General features: G+C 44.2%; 2 protein-coding genes across 2 annotated transcripts in view; both read left to right on the top strand.

Annotated features, from left to right (window-relative positions):
- LOC106732012 (uncharacterized) overlaps positions 1-14,538 on the top strand; it is a 109,717-nt gene extending 95,179 nt beyond the window's left edge. Inside the window, exons 14-15 of the mRNA XM_075931757.2 lie at positions 10,085-10,195; positions 13,595-14,538. Of these exons, the coding sequence (XP_075787872.2) occupies positions 10,085-10,195; positions 13,595-13,712 (229 nt within the window). The 3' untranslated portion in view covers positions 13,713-14,538. The remainder of the gene's footprint in view (positions 1-10,084; positions 10,196-13,594) is intronic.
- Positions 14,539-19,124: 4,586 nt separating this feature from the next.
- RASEF (RAS and EF-hand domain containing) overlaps positions 19,125-23,898 on the top strand; it is a 56,467-nt gene continuing 51,693 nt past the window's right edge. The window contains exon 1 of the mRNA XM_075931756.2: positions 19,125-19,877. Within this exon, the coding sequence (XP_075787871.1) occupies positions 19,522-19,877 (356 nt within the window). The 5' untranslated portion in view covers positions 19,125-19,521. The remainder of the gene's footprint in view (positions 19,878-23,898) is intronic.

The following is a 23,898-nucleotide window of genomic DNA, read 5'->3' as shown; positions in this document are numbered from 1 at the left end:
ATTCAAATATTTTATGCCCATCATTACTTATGTTGGTAACAAAATATCCTTGCTATTAATTAAGAGTTACAGATGAACAGGGAATGTTTTAATATTTATTGTTTAAAGTGATTGCCATGATTAAATTGAGAGTCACATTTTTGTTTCAAAATCAGAATTAAAACCTCTGCTGCGTCATAATATCTTTTTGAAATTCTTCATGTATCGAATGGTTTTAAGTTGAATCAAAATATTTTACATTTATTTATGTATATATATACACAAATGAATATAAAATATTTTGATATAGATTCTTTTCATAGAGCAGAAAGAAATCTGTTTATACAAATTGTACATACAAACTCACTTTAGAGATTCCATTCTAGACACATACATTTGGCAGTCATTCTTAGAAATATGTTTTCTAAGAGATAGAAATACAGGATCAGAGATACAGGAAGAAGGGTGACATGTTTGTGTGAAGGTTTGCGTATGCTGGTGTGATGTTCCAGAATCTTCTGTTTGTAAAAACTTAAGTCAGTGTGAGAGATTTCCTCATTGAGTGTATGACAGTGTGTGACAGGGTGAAAATATTCTGACCTAGCAGCAGTGGACTAAGGTGAATAAGTTTTCATGGGAAGGAGAAAAGTACCTGCCACATTTCAGACAAACTGTTACTTTTGGCAAGAATGACTGGCAGTGATGCTTTTTTGAGGATCTAGGTTGTTGAAAAGAAAAAGTTTGGGCTTTTGCAGGAGCACTTGCTCCCAGGAAAGAACAAACTGTGCCTGAACCTTGTCGTCTTAGACTCACATGAAGGGCAAGAGACTGAACACAGGGATGGTAGATTTGGTTTTGGTATGAATTCTGTAGCAGACTTGTCACACAGGCTATGTCTAGACTGCAGGCTTCTTTCGATGCCAAAGCGCATTGAAAAAGCAATCTGCTTTTTCGAAAGATAGCATCCACACTGAATGGGTGAAAGAGGTTTATCAATGTCGGAAAAACCCCTCTGTTCTTTTGATTTTTTTTCGAAAGAACGCGATTGCAGTGTGGATGTAAGAAGATGTTTTGGAAAAATGACCGTTTTTCCAAAAAAATCTCTGTAGTGTAGACAGCCACAGTGAAGTGACACTACTGTATTCTCATGGTAATTAGACACACTGAATGATAGCCTCTTGAAACACCGATGGCATAAATACCATATTTATTTTCCTATTACTGGGATCAATCTGGATACTGAAAGGAGAATAGACCTCTTAACAATTAATTCTTCCTATAACTCTTTACATTAACAAAATGCCAAATTTTAGTGACTATTGGAAAACAGAGAGAGGCAAACTATGAATTCCACAAAAGAAATAATTTTCCAACCTTTAGTTGTTACTTTGTAGTATATAGTTGTGTGCTTGTATTGACTCTGTAGTGCACACACGGGACTCAGGAGACCAGTGGTATGAGGAAGGGAATAAAAAGTGATGAGTGTGGTTTGAAAAAGTGCTATGTAATTGGTGCAAAATATATTTTCCTGCATTGTCTAAGCACTATGTAAATATGGATATATTAGACCTAAGTATTGCACATTAGGGATGTTAAATTTACTTTAATCAACTAATTGACTTGTCAATGGATTTTCAATCAACTAGTCAATTAGTTGATAAGTGGGAGAGCTGCAGCTGGGTTAGCTCTCCACCCCTGGAGCTAACCTTGCTGTGGCTCTGCCTTTTAAATTTATTAAGAGCTCCTGAAGCACAGGAGTGGGGACTTGCGGGTGAGCTGGGACAGCTAATTCCCCACTTGCGCTAGGTCCCCCACTGCACACCAGCCTTTTAAATGTGTTTTCAGCCAGCAGGCTCTTAATACACCTAAAAGGCTGAAGTGCAGTGGGCAGGGGACCCGGTGTGAGCTGGGACAGCTGATTCCTGGCCTGCACTGGGTCCCCCCTGCTGTGCAGCAGCCTTAAATGTAAAGTGCTGGCAGGCTCTTAATACATTTAAAAAGCAGAAATGCAGCATCTGGGACTGGGCTTGTGACAGATCCCCATGCTGCCTCCCTGCCCCCTGCGGAGACGGTGCTGTGGAGAACCGGCTTTTAAGCTGGCTCCCCCCAATACCAGCTCCTGTTTCCTCTCCCTTGGCAAGTTGGCGGGGAAGCGACTAGCCAAGGGACTAGTCGACTAGTAGCTTACATCCCTATGGTACACAATGACTATATATGTGAGAATTCCTTAGTATCCTGCTGAGGAGAGCTACATGGTGCTGCATTACACAATTGCCTTGCACATAACCCTAACTCAGGCATAATCAACACTTAATTACAGATGGCTAGAACAAGCTAGTTATTAATTGTAATGTGTGACCCACTTAGATTTGTATTTGTTTCTTTTAATTCAAATTTAACCTATTTTTTGTTGCCTTATCTATCTAGTACATCCATCAAAAAAGCGTCTCCAGTGTTACTGCATGTGCCACATATATTAAGGATGTTAAGTATCAGGTAATTGACTAATCGAATAGTCGATGCATTTTTTCATCGACTATTCGATTAGTCGATAAGGCACCTCCGCTTTTTAAGTGTAGCAACCGCCCTACGACTGTTGCGACACTTCAAAGGTGAAAGCGCCGAAGCCCAGGGTCAGATGGGGACAGGGCTGGCCCGAGGTATTCTGGTGCCCCGGGCATGGGTGCATGGCGCATGCGTGGGCCCGCCCCCCTAGGGTGGTCAGACCTGCCCCCGGGGCACACGGCGCATGTGCAGCCCGGCTACGGCCACTGGCGCGTAGCCTGGGGCCCGCCCCTAGGGCGCATAGCGCAAGCGCAGCTCAGTCCGGCCCGGCTGTCGCTGCTAGAACGCACGTCGGGCCGTGTAGGGCCCCGTGGCCGTGGGGGGAAGGGCATTGCGGCAGGGATGCGAGCAGGCCGGCGCTGCGGGAGCGAGGCGCGCGGCACCTGATGGCAGCTGTAAGGGAAGCCGCACGCCCCTTATAGCTGCCATCAGGTGCCCCCCATCGGTTGGCGCCCTGAGCAGCTGCCTGGCTCACCCATGCCTCCGTCCAGCCCTGGATGGGGACTCCCACGCTGACCGCAGGCTCCGCATGGCACTGCCGCTTTCAAACACCATGGCAGCGTTTCAAAGCGGCAGCACTGTTTGGAGCCCGGGATCAGCTGGGGACTTCACTGTGTGGAGTCCCCAGCTGATCCCGGGCTCCAAACAGTGCTGCCTCTTTGAAATGCTGCAAGGAGCCTGACAGCAGGCTCCCCATGGCATTCAAAGTGGCAGCGCTGCACGGAGCATCAGACCCTGGGCTCTGTGTGGCACGGCTGCTTTGAAGTATCAGCTTCCGTCAGATAGAGGCAGCAAGGGGGGAAGCGACTAGTCAACTATCCTGTTGACTAATCCTTCACTTCCCTAGTGTATATCATCTTTTTAAGTATTGATGGTCCCGTGGTTCAGGGCACTTCAGACATAAGTCTGCTTTGGTTGGACTGCTGTTGATTAAACACCAAAGCAAAATGAAACCTTTGATAAATTATAGAAGCCATTAATTACAAGTACCATACACATTTTAATTTCTTGTGAAAGTTTGAAGTTCTATGCTGCTCCCTTCTCTGGTTTTCAATGTCACCACTTTAGGGATAGTTAAATTGATACAAGGATTAGTGTGTGAGGAAAGGAAAGATGTAATTATAAGCATAGGATTTTTTTTGTAGAAGAGTAAAAAAAAATATGCAGACATGCTCTTCAGTACAACTGCAAGTGGAATTTGAGTGTGCTTGTTTGCATTTTTAAACATTTGGCCTATAGTGTCAAGGATTTAATTATTGTGTTAGATTAGGCGATTTCATTTTCCTAAACTGTCAGTAGTTGAAGAATTTCTTTCTGACCTATAAATTACTGATGTTAATCTATTTTGAGATTGGTAAAAGGCAGAGCGTGCTAGAGAGTGTCTAATTTGCAACTGTGCAGAACCCTCTCCCCTTGTATTGACAATCACAACTTCCTTACTTTTTTTCAACTGCTTACATGGAAAGGTAGCATAAGGAAATTGATTATGTATGTTTCTTTTTTTTAAATATGATTTTTCCAGCTAGTAGAAAGGAGGGAGAAAAAAACCAGAAGACACAGGACCAGTCACTTCTTCCAGATAATTGGGTATTGTAGGATATAGATCTTTCAGCTTCCCTCTTCAACTTTCTCTGGCTTTGTACAGAATTGCCTAAAACAAAATGGATTTGGGATTTTGTTTTTAAACGGGTTCTGCTATATGCAAACTAAGGATGTAAAAATGCAGATAGAAATGTAACTGTGTAACTGCTAAATATCATAGTGGTTATACACGCTGTGGACTCTGCAATATGAACAAGCTTTATACTGCAGAGCCCACAGCAGAAACTCCCTGGAAGCTGCACTAGCAGAAGCTGCTGTCAGCTCTGCTCCTGGGAAGGAGGCTTCATTGCAGGCTCTGCAGCTGGCTCCCAGGGTGCCGGCCACACTGTAACCTGCAGTGGAGGGAAGGTAAGGAGGGGATGGTGGCTGGGCCTAACTCAGACAGAGGCTGCTCTAGAGGACCCTGTGAGGCTGGAGCAGCCCCCTCCCTGAGGTGGGCAGGGAGCTGCTCCAGCTCCTACCGGTTAACCAGTTAACCTTTTATATTTCTAATACAAACTCTTTCTGCTAACTAGTTGACCATGCCAAGGCAGCCTGCATTGTAAGATTTTCCAGTTGTGTGTTATGAGGTGGGAAGTCATGGCATACTGAGTCTCTTTATTCTAGGCCTGACAGTGCAAATCATCGAATTTATCTTAAATAATAAGGGAGGAGATTTGGCCCCACATCCATTGAGAGAATTTCCCCTCCAAGTGCATAGCTGAGTCACCAGAGACATATGAGGATAAAAGAGAATATTATTTATAAATATTTTAAGTTGCTGTTCCACTATTTTATCATACAATTAAATCTGTTTTAAGCATCCATTCAAGATTTACAAAAACAGACATTTCCTTGGGAGTATTCTCCTAATGCAGGTGGCAAAGAATTGTACTACCTGTGGACTAGCTTTTGACATGACATAATCTGCCATGACTGAGTCTAGCAGTAGATCAGAGAGAATCTATATAAGACTTTCCCAGTCACAGTTTGTTCCGGGTTTCCCCATTGCTCCATAGGGAAATATTCTGTGCTGTCCCTTTACCAGGCATCATCCTCCACCTGAGCTCAGCTGAACTTGCTAGTGCATCAGGGAGGAGGCTGAGTCAACTTTACACATTTTCCCTAGCTGTGCCAGCCCATGTATGTATCGCCTGCCAGGGATCTCAGACTCTACATCTCCCCCTTACTCTTCTGCATAAATGCAAAGGGCAGATGATGAATTTGCCTTCATTTAGTGACATTTAGAGTGATCTCCTTTGACAGGAAGTTGCCTATGAAGAGTTAGATCTTGCACAGAACAAAATGTCAGCATTACAAGTCAAAATATACAAAGTAAAAAATCTTTAAAATCAAACCACGTAGCAAGTTATTATGCAACATTTTTCTTACTTTGCTTATTTGCAAATTTTGGTTATTGATGGAAATACTTTTTCATTTCTTTGTTTGTATATGGTGAAGTCTTACAATCTTACCAACATTTACTAATTAAAAAATGTATTCCTTTCAAACCTAGATGTACAGTATGCCAGATTTTATGCTTACATTTGGAAAATAATTAACAAGTTGATATAATAAATGAACAAATTCATAATTGCAGCAGAAATGGCTGCTTTTAGATTATTTTGTGTAAAATATATTGGACTATTTTCTGTCTCACAAGAGGGAAATATCCTTTTACTTGAGATCTGAAAATTAGCAGGTTCAGCCTACAGGTACTCAACTTATAATGAGGCCTTCTGGAGCAGTTGGTCCAGTGAATCGCTGCACACACCCTGTTTCTATTAATAAATTGTTTCAAATATATTATTATATTTTATTGGTTTAATCTGAAGTTTAGTCTTTGTGGCTAGAATTCGGTGCTCCATTGAAGTCAATGGGAAAACTGCCTTTGATTTCTCTGGGGCTAGGATTTTACCCCTTATTTCCTGTAGTCATACTCACTGGCACAATCTCAGTTACTAAATACACAAATGTGCTGCTGAGTGTAGAAGTGCTAAAAGTACCCCCAAATTTTATTCTTCTGTGTTTAAAGAGGTTTTGATCTATTTTAGTGGGAGCTTCGGAAGGAAGAGTAAGTCCTTGATCTTCAATGCATAATGGCTCTTCACCAGAATGTGCATTTAACAAACAACTTTTCAGCATTGCATTTAGATCAAAAGGCACCCACCTCTGTTAGCAAGGATTCCTGCCAGCTCAATGGGGAGGCAGACAGTGTTTGTGCAGCCAGCCTTCTCCAAGGATTCACCCAAAGAAGGGCACCATTCATTTGCAATTGGAATCTGGTGGTGGATGCTGTTAAGGCAGCAATGAGCATCTTAGGCTAGTGAGTGGGTGGCATGAGTGACTCTCCATCTCAATGCGCTGCAAGACTGTTGTAACCAAGATGGTCTCCCAGGATGGGTAATTTTTCTCATTGCACTTGTGTGCCTAGAATTTGTGGGGTGTAGTGATTGAACCATAGCAATGCTTTGATAGGATGCAGAGGGTCAGCTCTCACAGTCAGTGTTGTGTGCAATCAGCATGCACCTCATTTCATGTGTGCTTGCTTTACATGTGTGTCACTTTAGTAACACTGGTAGGAAAAGAAACAAACCTGTGTGGATGGAAATCAGCAGGATCTGACAACCTATGCGTGGGCTAAGGGATTTTTAATGTAGTGCTTGGCAGTGCTTTTTTCTGTGTTTAAAAAAAAAAAAGGTACCGGTACTCATTTCTTGAGAAAAGTAAATTTGAAAAATGCCTCTCCCACCCTTCTTCCAATATCGTCTCAACATACGTAGGCACATAAGCGAAAAGCAAATTTTTCTTGCTCTTCCCGCAGAAGGAGTCAGTCAGGCTGGGGGCTGTGCCAGGGGAATGCGGCACGGCGCAAGTGCTCCCAGAGCCAGCTGGGGGCTGTGCCAGGGAATGCGGCACGGCGCAAGTGCTCCCAGAGCCAGCAGGGGGCTGTGCCGGGGGAAAGCGGTATGGCGCAAGTGCTCCCAAAAACGGTGCTGCTACGCCATACCGGTGCATACCGTTACAAAAAAGCACTGGTGCTTAGAAGATACAGTTAGGACTAAAGATGTAATAGGATAACCATTTAAACGGTTAACCAGTAAGTCTGAGCTTATTGGTGACTGTGAATGGTTACACGCAGGCTTCCGCCCCGCTCCTGAAGAGCCGGCTGCCACCCCACACTGCAGGCTCTGTAGCAGATAAAAGACAGCTTCAGGTACACCCCACACTGGGGATCTGGCTGTCACCCCGCACTGTGAACTCTGGAGTAGAAAGCTTATATTGCAGAGCTGCAGAAAAGCTGGCTGCCCTGGGAGCATGGCCGACACGAGCCATTCTGGTGCCCCGAGCAGACAGTTTAATTGCACCCCGGGTTGGGGGAGGGCGCATAGAGCTGGCGGCAGCAGGACACACATGCCCGGCCCGGCCCAGCCCAGGTACTGCCACTGGCGCGCAGCCCGGGGCTACCCGGCTGTGGTGGGGAGGGCGCTGCTGGCCAGAGCTATGGGGGTTAACGCGGCCCCCGCCCTGGGCTGCTGCGGCAGGGTGGCCACTGGGAGCTGCTGCAGCCCGTGATCCAGGAGTTGGGCGCGTGGCACCTGAGGGCAGCTATAAGGCGCGCTGTGCACCCCTTACAGCTGCCATCAGGCGCCACCCATAGGGTGGCGCCCCAGGCAGCTGCCCGGCTAGCCCATGTCTTAATCCGGCCCTGCCTGGGAGTGGGGCCAGTCGGCTCTGTCGCAACTTGGTTCGGTGATGTGATGGGAGCCCCTAGGGGTTAACGCCGACTGCCCAGTGAAAACTACTGGATGATGGTGAAACAAATGATTTTTTATTAAACAGAATGGTTCTCTTATAAAAAATCAAGTGACTTTTAAATGAATTTTAAAACAAGCAATTGCTTAATGCTTTTACAGGAGGGGAAAACTGAACCAAACTGCACTTAACTAATTACAAACTTTGTGATTATAATTCGATTATATTAAATTACTATCTCTAATTCGCTTAAGGCAGTGCAGCATGCAAGCAAAAATTACAAAAACAAAGCCAATATAATGAAAATAAAAACTCTGTCCACAGCCAGCCCCTCTGTGGTTATTTTAGGGCAGCTGGTGGAGTTAGTCATTAATCTACCTCTACAACTTAATAACTCCTGGGTTTCTATTTCTAACATTTATGCTTGGCCTAAATACAACACCACTACACAACTCAAGATTATACAATTTACACAGTGTGGTTAATAGAACTCAATTACACTCTACAGAATTACACAGTGAAATTAACACAATTCAACTATTAACTAAACCAGTAACTAATATATTTAAGCAATACTTACAAATTCAGCAACGATAACAGCGTAAAGACACACTAGAACTCGGAGCATGCTCAGAACTCGCGCACCCCTATCTTTGACTCGAAGGGTAGGGAGGCAGCCTCAGAGTGATTAATCCTTCAGCCGGACAAAAAAGACACGTGTTCTCAACACTCGGAACCTCACTGAATAAAGGGGTCGAGGGTCTTTTATAACATAACTTGATATCCGGTACCTTATTAGGGTCTGTTCCCTGGCTGGGCCTGATAGGCTGGTAATGAGGTAATGTGCAATATTGCCCTATAGGATTTTTCATGATGCCCGCCTGATGGCCCCGTGGACAGTGCCGGGTGCGGGCATGGTCAGTGTGCATGGCAGTTTCGTCTTATCTCCCAATGCCTACCTCCCTACCTTCAAGGACCGGTCAAGAGAGACTTATTTATCTCTTGCAGCTGTGCTATCTTTTCATGCTCACCTCCCTGTTCCTAGATGCCTACAAGGTTAAATTCCGTTCACAGAAAGCTGCATTGTGCGCTTACAAGTTATGCTTTCTCAGATTGTGTCAGTGGCCTACGTTTTCTGTGAGGGGCCTTTGTGTGGCAGAATGAGCAATGCGCGCGCAAGGCCATGATCAAAGGACCTGCTCTGTGACAGGCTTTACTCCTGGGGAGCTGACTACGCTGCAGGCTCTGCAATATAAGTTTTATACTGCAGAGCCCAGAGTGTAGCCATGGAACCACTAAGATTTTAACCTGCTTTTTAACATCCCTAGTCAGGACTTGGGGACCAGATATGCTGTGTATTGTATAAACACATAAAATGAAAAATAATATGTGCTCTGAAGATCTTGCAACATAAGATCCCATCCTGCACTGAAATCCATGTGGGTGCAGAGAGATTTGGAGCCCAATTATTAGGTGATACATAGCAGGGAGATAGAGCAAACTGACTGGGGGAGATGAAGGCAAAAGTAAGACAATTATGATCAGTCTAATATAGAACATGCTACACCTGTGTGTATCCCAAGTACTGTAGGAAACCTCTTCTTTGGACACCACAGCCCACTTTTTGGGTTACAATGGCCAGCTGCTGGTCCATTGGCAGAGCATGATTCAGGGCATTTTTTAGAAAATGAGTGAATTATGACTAAAATTTTAAACTGATAAATGACTGCTCTTTACAGTTTGAAAGGTGCATGTTGGCTGATGCTCTCAGAAGTCTCTCTATTCTTTAGTTTTAAAAAATAAGACCTGTAGCTAAGTTGTAAACTGGGTGTATGGGGTGGTATCTTTTAGTAATACTGAGAGCTGTAATCAAAAGTTTGGTTTCAAGTGGGTTACAAACTCTGCCAACTTCCCTGGCAGAGCTTTTAAGCTATACCAGTTTTGTAGGTATGGCTTTTCCCCATTTTTCTTTCTTTTATTTTTCTAAAACAGGGAAAATAAAATATAAATCTGAATGTACGTTCTCATATTTCTATATCCAATATATATTTATATTTTTCTAGCAATGAGACAACAATCATATACATATTTCTAAGATAATCTCATTGATAGGTTTCTGTATGATGAACAAAAAGATGTGCTTTTTAAGAGACTTGGCAGAACTTGAAGTTAATGGTTTGTTTTTTTTGGGGGGGGGCACCAGGGTGTGCTTGTTGGCTAGCTTCTGCCATATCAGTTTGGAATGTGTGAAGCTCAGTTTCTGCAAGGATATCACTCTGGATGCAATTAAAAAACTCTGCAAAAACTGTAAAAGGTAAGATCTACATCTTTACACAGATAAAAAACTCAGCTATCTTGTCAGTGCATGGCTAAAATGCTAAGCTATTCTATCAGACATAGACTTTGATCCTGATTAAATTAATGGGGAATTTAGAGCCAACTGTACATTGTTTATATATGTTTTTCATTCATAAGCTGTGCTGTTAAGGTATCTGTAGTCAAATGTTTATATGCCTTTTTAAGTGGCTTTTAAAAACTGTAGTGGTTGATGTAACTCTTAATGACTTTTCATGCAGTACTTCAGGTATCTACTTTTATTTACAGTGTTTTAACACTGATAAGTGAAACGTGAGCTGCAGAAAATAAGCCTGTATTTTATTTTTAAATTGGCATTGTTATACCTGAAAACAGTCAGAATAAAGTGCAGGTGACCCAGCTTTCTGACTGTAAACCTGAGCTGATAGAATTAACTATGGAAATACAGAAGGAAGTGATACCAATCTTTATACCACTGGTTAAAGAAAGTAAGAACAGTGTTGTGCTTATTGGCTGTGTCTACATTGGCAAAATTTTGCCGCTCGTCTACACTGGCTGCAAGTATTTGTACAATAACACTGACGTTGTAATGTACAAAATCAGTGCTTCTTGTGCAAATACTCTGACACTCCCGCTCAGGGATAAGACCTCTTGCACAAGTGTTCTTCCGCAAGAGGCCAGTGTAGACAAGTAACATCAATTTCTTGTGCAAGAAAGCCTGATGGCTAAAATGGCCATCGGAGCTTTCTTGCGCAAGAGAGCGTCTACACTGGCATGGATCCTTTTGCGCAAAGGCATGTGCCACTATAGACGCTCTCTTGCACAAATACTTTTAACAGAAAAACTCTTCCGTTAAAAGTATTTGTGCAAAATCATGTCAGTGTAGACGCAGCCCATTGTGTATAATGGAAATGTGACACATGGAGATGGTGATAGTCACTGTAGAATTTGAGTATATCCTTAAAGTTGGACTGCTGTTGTAAGTAATCTCTGTATTAAAAACATATACCTTTCATGAGTTACTAATCATGATCAAAATATAACCCTGATCCTGCAGTGAGATATACTCAGGTAGGTACCTGTGCATGCAGGGATCTCAGGCTCCAAATGGCCCATGAACTGTGCCAAATCCTGGCAGCTGAGGAACACTGGACAGTCAGCAACTTTTCTCCCTAGCTGGCCAGTGGGATCCAGGGACTCAAACGGAGAGGAACTATCTATTGTCCCTTGGCAAGTGTCTCCCTCCTTTTGTATTAGGACTGTTCCCCTTTCAGTGCCTGCCCCATCAATGTTCCCCAGGGCTGTGTCTACACTGGCATGAATTTCCGGAAATGCTTAAAACGGAATACTATTCCATTTTCAGTTTTTCCGGAAAAAGAGCGTCTACATTGGCAGGCTGCTTTTCCGGAAAAGCCCTTTTTCCGGAAAAGCGTCTGTGGCCAATGTAGACGCGCTTTTCTGGAAAAGAGCCCCGATCGCCATTTTTGCGATCGGGGCTTTTTTTTCCGGAAAAGACTACTGGGCTGTCTACACTGGCCCTTTTCCGGAACAGTGTTCCGGAATAAGGACTTATGCCCGAGCGGGAGCAGAATAGTTTTTCCGGAATAGCGGCTGATTTTGTACAGTAGAGCATCGTTGCTTTTCCGGAAATTCAAGGGGCCAGTGTAGACAGCTCGCAGCTTATTCCGGAAAAGCGGCTGATTTTCCGGAATAAGTGGCCCAGTGTAGACACAGCCCAGATGTTGCTGTGTGTGGGTGTGTGACAGGGCGCTTGCCCTGCACTGGCCCTTTAAGGGCAAACCCCAGCCTGGAGCAGGACCTGGGAATTTAACCCCAGCTGATGCTGCATTAGTTGATGAGGGCCCAGCTGGGAGCTATATAAGAGGATGGGTTGCTGCTCCTGGGGAGAGGAGTAAGAGCCTGGCTGCTGGGGGAGTAGGAGGTGCCCTAGAGGAAGAGCAGTGGAAGCCTGGCTGCTGGGGGAGTAGGAGGCTCCCTGGAGCAAGGGCAGTGCTGGGGAGGAAAGGCAGGGCTAGGGGAGCTCTGGTCAAACAAGCTCCCAGACTGCAGGGCCTGAAGCATGGCCTGCTGAAGAAACAACCTCCGGAAGGGGGGCTCAGATGGATGTGGGCACTGCTGGAGGGTAGCCTCCTGAAGAGGACACCGTGGCACGGAAGAAAGAGGGGAGACACCACCCGAAGGAAGGCACCTAGTCGGCCAGAAGGAGCTAATTCCTAGGGCAGGGGGTGCTGTGGTGGTGAGTGAACCTCCTCACAGGGTGGCACGTTGATTGCAGAATATTTGATGTAAGAGATAGAAAAATCAACTTGTCCCTTCTAATGGTGAGTTTTCAGAGCTGGCAGTTACAAAACCTGGGCTTGTACACTGAGTTGCTTTGCTATGGAAGCCATAGAGAACAGAATAAATGTGTCTCTATAAGGTCATATTTATGGTCACTTTTCTTACTAAATCCCTATTTTAAAATAAAAGGTTTATTTTAACATCAAAAACCAAACTCAGCTCTATGAGTGATTCACACTAACATTTTTTTGAGTTTTTCATATACATCAATTATAAATCCAGAGGGGCTGCTGTGATCATCTAATCAGACCTCTTGTATAACACGGGTTATACTAAATTAATTCCTGTGAGCATCAGAGTATGTCTCTGAGAAAACATCCAATCTTGATTTTTTTTTTTTGTCAATAACAACTCCTTACATGAAAATAATTGAATCTAATTTACTTTTACCAGATGGCAGGTTCCACTCTGCCATCAGATACCTAGGGAGATGCACTTGTGAAACTGAGTACTAAATTGGGGCTTTGGTGTTTACTTTTTGCTTTTTACATAGTTTGGAGGATATACCCAGACTTACCAATGTCACTTTCTGATTTTCATACACTACAAATTGTATTTGTTTAGGTTTCTAATAGTGCAGGGAGAAGGAGAATTATTCCGGTTCAAAAAGTTGTTTAAAATACATTTTACTAAATAAATTTAAAATAAAATTCAGATATTCTGATATCTTACTGAGCACCTTGTAATATTAGGGCCTGTAACCCTGCCCTCCCAATTACTATTCACTTTAACAAAACCTAATGTAAATGTTGGGAATCAGCTACTTGGAAGCATCCACTTAATATGTCCTTCTCCTGTCAGGCCTGGCATTGGAATATTGTTGTTAAATAAAATGTCATGAGGAAGACTACAAGGGCTCTTTAGTTAGTACTATCATTGAATATTCCACAGGTTCACAAACTACCTGATTAGGCAAGGGATTTTAAAAGGGATCAGTGCAGTATCATAGATTTATTCTACTTTTGCTGCCACGTACCCATCTCTTTTAGCTTCTGTATTTAATTCTGTTCCTCATGGTCTGCTTTCTCTTTTTCAGGCTGAAGTTGCTTCATCTTTATGGCTGCCGCTTCTTTCCTGACCTGGAGTCCATTAAAGAAACCAATAAAACAGTACAAGTGTATCATGACCTCTCTGTCCTACCTGCTAACATTTAATTGAACGAGCAACTCTATTGCTATGAGTGCTGCAGCAAAGAGATGCGATGCCAGTTATTCTTGTGCATATTTTTAAATTATGGAATTGGGAACCATGAATTCCTGAACTCTAATCCTGTCACTGACTCTCCTTCTGGTCTTGCACGAGTCACTTGCATTCTTTGCAGAGATGTTGTGAAGATAATGCATGCAATACCTTTTTAATATGAGATACAATCCACATGCTAAATATTGCTAAATGTATTGTCCTTGCTATTTGATTGGAAAGAATAAAAATAAACCAGCAATGATGTAAATGGTGGTATAAGTTACAGAGCAGGTGTAAGCTGCAGTTGGCAAAGGAATGTAATGTCTATAATTTCGGATGTGGCTATGCACACCAAAAAATATACAGCCTCTTCCCGACTTACGAACCAATTACAGACCAAGCAATTGGTTGTAAACTCGGTTCATTCATAAGTTGGACCCTATAGAGTTACATGTGACCGCAGTGTTTGTAAGCGCAGATTGCATTCGTAACTCGGGGTCCACTGTTTACGACAGCTTTGGTCGTAACTGCGAACGGTCGTAAGTCGACCATTCGCAACTTGGGGACCAGCTATATGCCATTTGGTATTCTGTGGGGAACAATTTGAAAATCTTAGATAAGCAGCTGCAAATTCCATTGGAACAAACTGGCAGTGATGTGGAGAGAGAAACTAAAGACTGGATGCTGAGATTTTGGGGGAGGCTAAGACTTGGAGACTGGAACTGGCTAGGCAAAGAGACTGGGTCTGGGAGCTAGGATGATGACTGGGACTGGCAACCTTAATTAGGATCCCCTTGTGAATGCTGTTGAAAGGAGAATTTATCCCCAGGAACTCTATTTAAATAAATCTCTTTTCTCCTTTCCTGTTCGACAATATAACCCACCAGATAATATTACAGCTGCAACCAAAATTAATGGGCTCCTTGTTTCTCTCCATAATGTAACTGATTAATTTGTTTGGTATATAATAGGGGAAAATAACAGTTTTAATACTTCAGAGTTACTCTTTTAGGGTATGCCTAGACTGCATCTCTCTGTCTGCAGAGGGATGCAGATTAGGCAGGTTGACATTGCGAATGAGGCAGGGATTTAAATATCCTGTGCCTAATTTGCATTAAAATGGCCACTGCATTTTGCCGACTCAGCACTTTGTCGGCAAAAAGCGGTAGTCTAGAGGGGGATCTGTTGAGAAAGAAAGCCTTTTTCAACAGATCCTGTAAACTTCCTTGCAGGAGGCATAAGGGATTTGTCGAAAGGCTTTCTTTCTTGACAGATCCCGCTCTAGACTACCGCTTTTTACGGACAAAGTGATGAGTCGGCAAAATGCAGTGGCCATTTTTATGCAAATTAGGCACGGGATATTTAAATCGCCTCATTTGCAATGTCGACCTGCCTAATCTGCATCCCTCTGCCGATAGAGGGATGCAGTCTAGGCATATCCTTAGGTTATGTCTGCACTGGCACGATCTTGTGCCAGAGCTATTCAAATGAGGCTAATCATGGAATATTGCCGAGCCTCATTTGCATATGTAATGAGCTGCCATTTTTGCGGAAGAGGCTCTTGCGCAAAAAGGAGCTGTCTACACTGCTCCTTCTTGCGCAAGAAAAACCCTCTTGTGCAGTGCTGTTATGCTAATTATTTTCTGTGAGGGTTTTTCTTGCGCAAGAAGGGGCAGTGTGGACAGCTCCTTCTTGAGCAAGAGCCTCTTCCGCAAAATGGCGGCTCAGATATGCAAATGCAGCTCGGGGATATTCCACACTTAACCTCATTTGCATAGCTCTGGTGCAAGATCGCTCCAGTGTAGACATAGCCTTAGAGTTTAGACTGTGTCTAATATAGCATCAATGAAACTAATTTTGTCATCTGTACACGTCAGATTCTGTTCAAAATATTTTAGGTTGTGATATTATGTTAAGTGCTCTGTATTCACACACCAGCTCATGCAGCATGATTTCATACCCTGCTACTATCTAATTCAACCATACATTTTCTGGTGCTTAAACTGGTTTTGAAGTAAGGCTGGAGTTATCGTTGTAGTAAGACAAAAAATGAATAAAAAATTACATCCCTGATATTTCTAAGATGGCTGTAACCTTAGTATTTACCTGTTTAATTCATGTGACTGCTTCTTTCTGTCTCCTGGGTAAAAAGTACACTTACTGGGCCATGGCTGAGAACTTTTGTTTTTGAATATTAAATTAGGCTAGAACTGGACTCAAGATGACATATTTTTATCATAGTAGGTGCGTAATTTCAGAACAAAACCTTGTTTTTCCATTTCCTTCTGAGAATCCTGCCCTCAACATCCACTGTTTACAACTCATAAAATGAATCATCTTTTGTTTTGTTGTATCTGTGTTGGTTTGTTTGAATGGCATGTTTGAGCCCTCTAATTAGAAGCATAGTACCAAGCAAGGATAGACAGAAAGTGGTCGATTGTATAAGACTGTAAGTACCATCTATTTTGGAGTATGTATCTCTTCCATGTCAGTGCTAAATGACAACATTCTTCATCTTGTTTGAGTCTAATGAGCCAAATTAAAACTTCTGTAGCAGTGGAAGAAGCAACACCCAAACACACATATTCTCTCCTCATTTATAACCATTGACTACAGAAGAGGTTGTGTTCACATAAATAAAGGCAGAATTTGAAGAAAATGTAACAATTACATGTGGCTCTTGTAAATATTATTTTTAGGGCCTTCTCCAATGTTTCCTGAAGTTCATAGAGAGTCCTGTTGACTTCAGAGGGCTTTGGGTCAGACCTATTGCAGAGTGAGTTGGGAATGTCTTTTATTGCTATTTTTTACTTATATAATCTTAGATGTTCAGGGTACATCTAACATAAAAGTTTAAACCCTAAGGAAGATGAGAACAGAAAAAGGCAACATATAGAAGGGCTGAGAAGAACAAGGAGTAAAATTAGGACTAATAATATACTAAATTGTACTCGTTCACAAAAGCAATGTTCAGTTATACTCTATGGGCTCGTCTACACTGGCCCCTTTTCCGGAAGGGGCATGTTAATTTCAGCCATCGTAGTAAGGAAATGCGCGGGGGATTTAAATATCCCCCGCGGCATTTAAATAAAAATGTCCGCCGCTTTTTTCCGGCTTTTAGAAAAGCCGGAAAAGAGCGTCTACACTGGCCCCGATCCTCCGGAAAAAGCGCCCTTTTCCGGAGGATCTTATTCCTACTTCGAAGTACTTCCACTCAATAGGTTGTCAACATCAAAAGCCAGGGCCTAGAAATTCCTTTTATCAAAGGTCTGGCAGGCATAAGCAAGATACATTGGTTTCCTTTTGATGAGAGAACAAGTGTAGTCTTCCTCAAAGTTCTCTGATGGTCAATGTTCATGCTGACCACCAGGACAATACTTAGTGGCCCACCTTTCATATAAGAGCATAGAAAAAGCCAGACTTTTTTCTAATCAGGAAGATTTTGCTGGAGTACAGAGGGCTGAATCTTGGGCCATGTCTAGTTTATGTGCATTACTGCAGCATAATTAATCTGGTACAGGTTGGACTTCCATGGTCTGGCACCCTTGGGACCTGAGTAGTCCCGAAGGAGGGATTTTGCTAGACCAGTGGAGGTCATTTCTTGTCCCCCGGCCTGACTCCATTCCTGGTTTGGCCTCCTTGTAGGCTCCCCACCTGCCACCAGCCCTGCCACCTCATGGTCCCATTATTATTGGGGCTCCCACCTCTGCTGCCTCAAACCGTTGCCCCACCACCAGTGCTCCCAATTCCGCCAGCCCCGCCGTGGTAGCACCAGCCCTGCTAGCCTGCAGTCCCACTGCCAGCCTTGCCCCCCGTGGTAAACCACCCAACCCTGCCAGCCCTGCTGGGGCTCCTGGCCCTTCCACAGCAGACCACTGCCCTGATGGAGCCTGCAGAATTCTGGCCATTCTGCCATTGGCTCAGCCAGATTCTTGTGGAAGGACTCCCAGCTGTTGGCCTCCCTGCAGCCAACCTGGCTAGATTTCCAGTCCTTGCAGAGCTCCAGCCTTTGGCCCTGCTGGACCACGGCTGTTGCTGGACCAAGAAGTCTGGGTTGAGAGAGGTTCAACCTGAATAATCCTGTGTAGACAGAGGAAAATACTCTTGTTTCTCCAACCCACTTCTGAGGTCATGTCTGCTGCTTCTGGGGAGACTGAAGTTGGTACCCTGAATCCTTTTACAGAGAATATTACAATAAATCAGTTAACTTATAATAGTGTGTTGGCTCACTCTAGGGGTGTACTAAATGATATTTATGATCAAACACAAATTCTGATAGTCCCCATAGTTACAGATCATTACAAGAACATTCCTGTACTGCAGAGTGAAAGCTTTAGTTCAGAACTGTAGCAACACATCTTGCCAAGGATGGCAGCTAGGTCTGCAGATCTACACTGGTATTTTTTTCCACACCTCTGACTACAGTAGCTTTGTTGATTTAATTTTTACATGTAAACCAGGCCTTCATCTCAGTGAGATTAGCTGTTTCTAGTATATACCTCAAAAGAGGGAGGAGGGGAGAGATTCCTGGATCTATTAGCCTCCTCAGACTTAAAAAGTCATGCTGTGGAACAATAAATATTTTATATTTCAGCAGGGTCTTCCTACAAACTTTGACGGATGTCATTCTCTATTGATTTGACATTTTAATAAGATTCTCTTCCATTTGTTTCAGAAGAATAGCCGAGTTAGTCTGTAACAGGAAAAACTTTTAAAACAACAAATAGTCTGGTAGCACTTTAAAGACTAACAAAACATGTAGAATGGTATCATGAGCTTTTGTGGGCAGGAAAGCTCATGATACCATCTACATGTTTTGTTAGTCTTTAAAGTGCTACCAGACTATTTATTGGTTTTTAAGTTTTTCTTCTATTTGTCATTGTATCTGTATCACAATACATTGGACTAGGAGAGTCTTAATTAACCCAATTTCAAGTCAACTCTGTAATTACAATGCAGGAAACACTTTTAATAAGAAACAGACTCCTGTTGACTTCAGTTGGCTTTGGACCAGGCTCTGTATACCCCTTTTCCTTTTTCAACTCAAACAAATACTGACTCTCAAAAATGGATGGGCACTTTAAATTACCTGGAAAGTTTCTGCTGGAGCAGAGAAAAGGGCTGCTGGCAGGGGGGGGGGGGGGGGGGGGGGGGGAGTAATCAGAGAATGAATTAACTAATTCAAAAGTGCCAGAGCTTATCAACAGCCTAAAGCGAATCCCAGATTCAAATGGACCACAAGGCAGAAAATGAGGTATGCAATTCCTGTGGTCTGAACGCTTGGCAAGGAAATATTTCTAACAGACCGTTTAATGTTTTTTTTTTTCTTCAAATAAAGTGTTATGCAAACGCACGCAAAAGAGATCAACTGCTCAACGCGTCCTCGCTGCCTTCTATAACGAACTGCCTCCCTTTCCCGCAATATTTGCATTGCTTCCTGCGGGGGTTTCCTCCAGCAAATAGAAGGGCGCGCCGCAGTTACGCTGGAAATCGCATCGTTTGTCCAAGAGGCGAACCTGGCGAGTCGGGCAGGGCGAGCGCGGCTGCACCTTACATCATGCAGGCTCCGGGGCTCCGCCCGCCGACTCCCAGCGCTCCCGCCCCGCTCAGAGGTGCGCGGGCTCTCGCCGCCCCTCGGGACCGGCCGCCCAGTGAGTGGCTGGCGAGGCGGCCGCAGGAGCCGGGGCAGGGGGGCGGAGCCGGGCGGGGGCGGCTCCCGGGGAAAGTTGCGCGGCAGGTTGGGGCGCTCGGAGCAGCCCAGCCAGAGCGGGGCCAGTGGCCATGGCGCGGGACGAGGGGGACGAGCTGGCCCGGCTCCGCTCCCTCTTCGTGGCCTGCGACGTGCGGGGCTCGGGGCGCATCGAGCGGGAGGAGTTCGGCTCGCTGTGCGCCGAGCTGCGGGTGCGGCCGGCCGAGGCCGAGGCGATCTTCCAGCGGCTCGACAGCGACCGCGACGGGGCCATCACTTTCCACGAGTTCGCCCGCGGCTTCCGCGGGGCCAGCCAGCGGCGGGGCAGCGGGGGCGGCGGGGAGACGCTGGAGCAGGACGAGGAGGCGGCGTGGGGCGCGGCGGGGCTGCACCAGCCCTGGCGGGACTTCCAGCTGCGGCTGGGGGACGAGGCCAGATACATTCCCAGGTGAGAGCTTCCTCCCTTCGCCAGTGCCCTGCCCCGTCGCGGGGGGCCCTTCCAGTCTCCAGCCCGGACCGCAGCCAGCACGGGGAGGGAGGCTTTGCCTGCTGTATGGGGGCTCCCCTCCTGCGCAAGGGGCAGCCCCCGTGGTGCCAGGCGCTGCACAAAGCGATGGCCAGGATGCAGGGGACTGGACTTGATGAGCTCTCGCGGTTCCTTCTAGTTCTCTGATTCTATGGGCCTTGGCACAACGGGGAATGTGGGCTCCTACAAGAGAACAGTAGGGGTCAGGATGAAACACGGTGGTCATCGCACCTGGTAGCTTCTGGTCTGAAAAGCATGGTCCCCGCTGGAAAGTCAGGGTAATAGTACCCTGTGGACTAGGCTCTTCTCATTTCCCTCTCAATCTGCTTCCACCTCCACCCCATTTATGAGAGAAGTTGCTTATTTGGGTTTTCCATCTGGTGAACCCATTCCAAGGTACATCCTGGTTAAGCAGAGCAGGCGCCTTTGCCTGTTGTGAGCTCAAGAGATAACATCTAATTAAGTCTCCGTGCCCCATCAGTTGAAGCACACCTTAAAGAGGATGTCCTTTTAATGCTTAGTGGAAAGGGTGGGGAGTTGTTTTGGTAAGGCAGAACATGATCTTGCACCAGCCTTTTTGTACCTAAGGTAAAATTTAACTCTGTCATAGTGGATCGCAAGGACTTCTAACCACTTAACCTATGCAGTAAGAACAGCCCCTGCTTGGAGATGAGCTTCCTATGAGCTGCACAGAGAGAGGGATCCCAGTTGGTTAGGAAGAGACTGCACATAGCATGGTCTGGACAGGGCCAGTAGCAGGTTTTGAGCCAATGCACCTATTTGTATGATGGGTTTGGAGTGCCAGTATCTCTTTTTTTCCAGTATCAGAGGGGTAGCTGTGTTAGTCTGAATCTGCAAAAGCGACGAGGAGTCCTGTGGCACCTTATAGACTAACTGAAGTGTAGGAGCATAAGCTTTCATGGGCAAAGACCCACTTCGTTATCTCACATGCATCTGACGAAGTGGGTCTTTGCCCACGAAAGCTTATGCTCCTACACTTCAGTTAGTCTATAAGGTGCCACAGGACTCCTCGTCTCTTTTTTTTTCCAGTTCCTGAGACTCAGCCAAAACTCATTGAAGACAGGGGAAGCTTTAGGTAAAACTCCAGATGCTTATGGGCTGCATTTTATTTCTTCACTCCAGCATAGTTCCCCTTACAAAGGCAGAGTACTCTGCCTTTGTTCCAGTTGTGAATATCCTCTTCCGCAGCTGCTGAGAACTCACACTTCGTTTGAACAAGAGACAACTGATTCAGTATCAAACAGCAACAGATCACGGAAAATAAAAACCACATTAATGGGACCGTACCAGCTTGAAATCTTGATTCTTGAAGAGTTAAAAGTAGGGTCAGGTACTACTTTGCCCCGGAGTCTCCCTGCCAGTTTTTGTGGTTCTTACAATCACATTTTTGAACTTTTAAAATGCTTTCCCTTTCCTCTGATACTGTGAAAGATCCAGACAGGGAAATGACTGTACAGATGAAACAAACTATATGCAAAGCGTTGTCAAATGCACAAATTAAACAAATGTGAGGTGGGGGGAGGGATCCTGCTCTCACCTCTTTCAGGTATAGTAATCTGATGTGTTTCCTGTTATGAGTGTAGAAGATAAAAATCTCACTTCTGTCTTTCTGAAAGTTTCAGTTGATCGTGTCCCCTAAATAGGCCAGGAGGCTGTAATTAACTCTTCTGGATTATACTTCCTGTGGTGTGATCTCTAACTCGGACTGTACAACAGCACAAGAGTTCTCCCACTTCTCCATGTTATCAGGCTTCTGGGAGGGCCCTACTCCCATAGAAATCAATGAGAACGTGTTCTGCCCTGTAATGGGGAAAGTGGTCTGGTAGCAGCCTGCTTCACAAGGAAAACAATTACAAATACTTTGATAATCATAAAGTTCTTTCCATTTTGAAGGGTTAAAATGGGTCAGTTTTCTATTATGTGACTTTTTATTATTTTTAAAATAAATTTTCATTAACACGGATATATCCTGTAAAATAAGAGGACTTTGACATCAACAGGGTTTTTTGTGCATGTGTGAAGAGTTTTTAAAAGGCAATTTTTTTAAACTACTACTTATGCACAAAATTATCATCAGCCATCCACAGGGTAGAGCAGCTTCATGTACGACAGGATAGGTAATTATTTGGCTTGATTGTTAAATCCAGTACTGCAAACGCTTGTGAACAGGCTGAACTTTACTCACAGGCAATCTGATTTAAATCAAGCTTCTTTCATGTAAAAGCCTAAGCACTGCATAAGTATTTCTAGTCCAATACTGTAATTGAAAGTATTGAGAGAGAGCAACAAGGATGAGATTTTTGTAGAAGAACAAGGAGGCAAAAATTTCTGATGTAAGTGAACCTATTCAGGATAGTTGAACGTGTCAGCATTAGAGGTACACATAAAAAAACAATGAATAGTCTAACAGCAACTTAAAGACTAACAAAACATGTAGATGGTTTCATGAGCTTTCATGGGCACAATCCGCTTCTTCAAATGACTGGCATCTAAGAAGTGGATTGTGCCCACGAAAGCTCATGAAACCATCTACATGTTTTTGTTAGTCTTTAAGGTGCTAGACTATTAGTTGTTTAAGTTTTTCCAGTTACAGACTAACTCGGCTACCCCTCTGAAGTTTTTGAGCATTAGGGATGTGAGAGAGTAACCAGAATAGTGACAGAAATGTAGCTGTGTTAGTCTGGTGTAGCTGAAACAAAAAACAGGACTATGTAGCACTTTAAAGACTAACAAGATGGTTTATTAGGTGATGAGCTTTCGTGGGCCAGACCCACTTCCTCGGATCAAATAGTGGAAGAAAATTGGCACACTCCTATATACCAAAGGATACAATTAAAAAAAAAAGGACACATATGAAAAGGACAAATCAAATTTCAGAACAGAAGGGCGATGCGGGGGGTGGGGAGGGAAAGGTAAATATTTGTGAGCTAATGATATTAGAGGTGATAATTGGGGAAGCTATCTTTGTAATGCGAAAGATAATTAATGTCTTTGTTTAGACCGAGGCATAAAGTATCAAATTTAAGCATGAATGACAGTTCAGAGAGTAACCAGTTAACTGATAATTGGATGCTTATTGGTTAATGTTACTGGTTGACCACAAGTCTTTCCTTCCCCCCCCCCCCCCCCCCCCCCCACACACATTCCCTTGCTGCAGCTCTATAAGTAAATTTGGAGCTGGCAGGCAGACAGGAAGGCTGGTTCAGTCCTGGCATGCACCAGGTCCTGGAAACTGCCCCTGCTTCCAGGCTGCCCCCCGCTGCAACTCTGCATTGTAGAAAATCTTGTCTGGATGAGGGAGCTTGTGGGTTCCTAATGCAGAAACACAGTGGGGGAGCCTGGCAGTAGGGGTAGCTGACAGGACCCCACTGAGGCAGCCTGCCTGCAGGCTCCAAGTTTTTTAAAATGCAGAGCTATAGCAGGGGCAGCCTGAGAGCAGGGGCAGCTGCTGGTACCTGGCACGTGTTGGGACTGAGCTTTCTGGCTCCTACTACAGAGCCTGCAGTGGATTGTAGTAAATTCCCTTTATAAAAGTAATGGTTAACCATGTAACTGACAGGATATTTAATGGTTACCATATTATACTATTTTTAACATCCCTAGCATATTTCCAGGCCATCAGGTTTTTCATTTTTATAAAATTGTATCCTAGATCATACTTCCCAGGAAATGGATTAAACAATTGTAAATGGCTCAGGACTTAACATTAAACAATCAAATCCGACATGATGAATCACTGGGTTACATCCTTTGACCCATCCAGTTTGGGTGACCCTTCCAGGAGCTCCTGCTGGCATAGCTCTCCAGGTCGTTGAGACACACAAGCTACCTCAGCACAACAAGGAATGGACCTATGCTCCACTTGGGAGTACAAGGGTTTAAGAGAGAGAAGAGAGAGTATTATACAAGTGATTTATAGTGC

This window comes from Pelodiscus sinensis, chromosome 6 (genome assembly GCF_052426305.1).
Source record: "Pelodiscus sinensis isolate ZL-2025 chromosome 6, ASM5242630v1, whole genome shotgun sequence".
Lineage (NCBI taxonomy): Eukaryota > Metazoa > Chordata > Testudines > Trionychidae > Pelodiscus > Pelodiscus sinensis.
The sequence above is the reverse complement of the archived record's forward strand: the minus strand, read 5'-3'. Positions and strand labels throughout refer to the sequence as shown.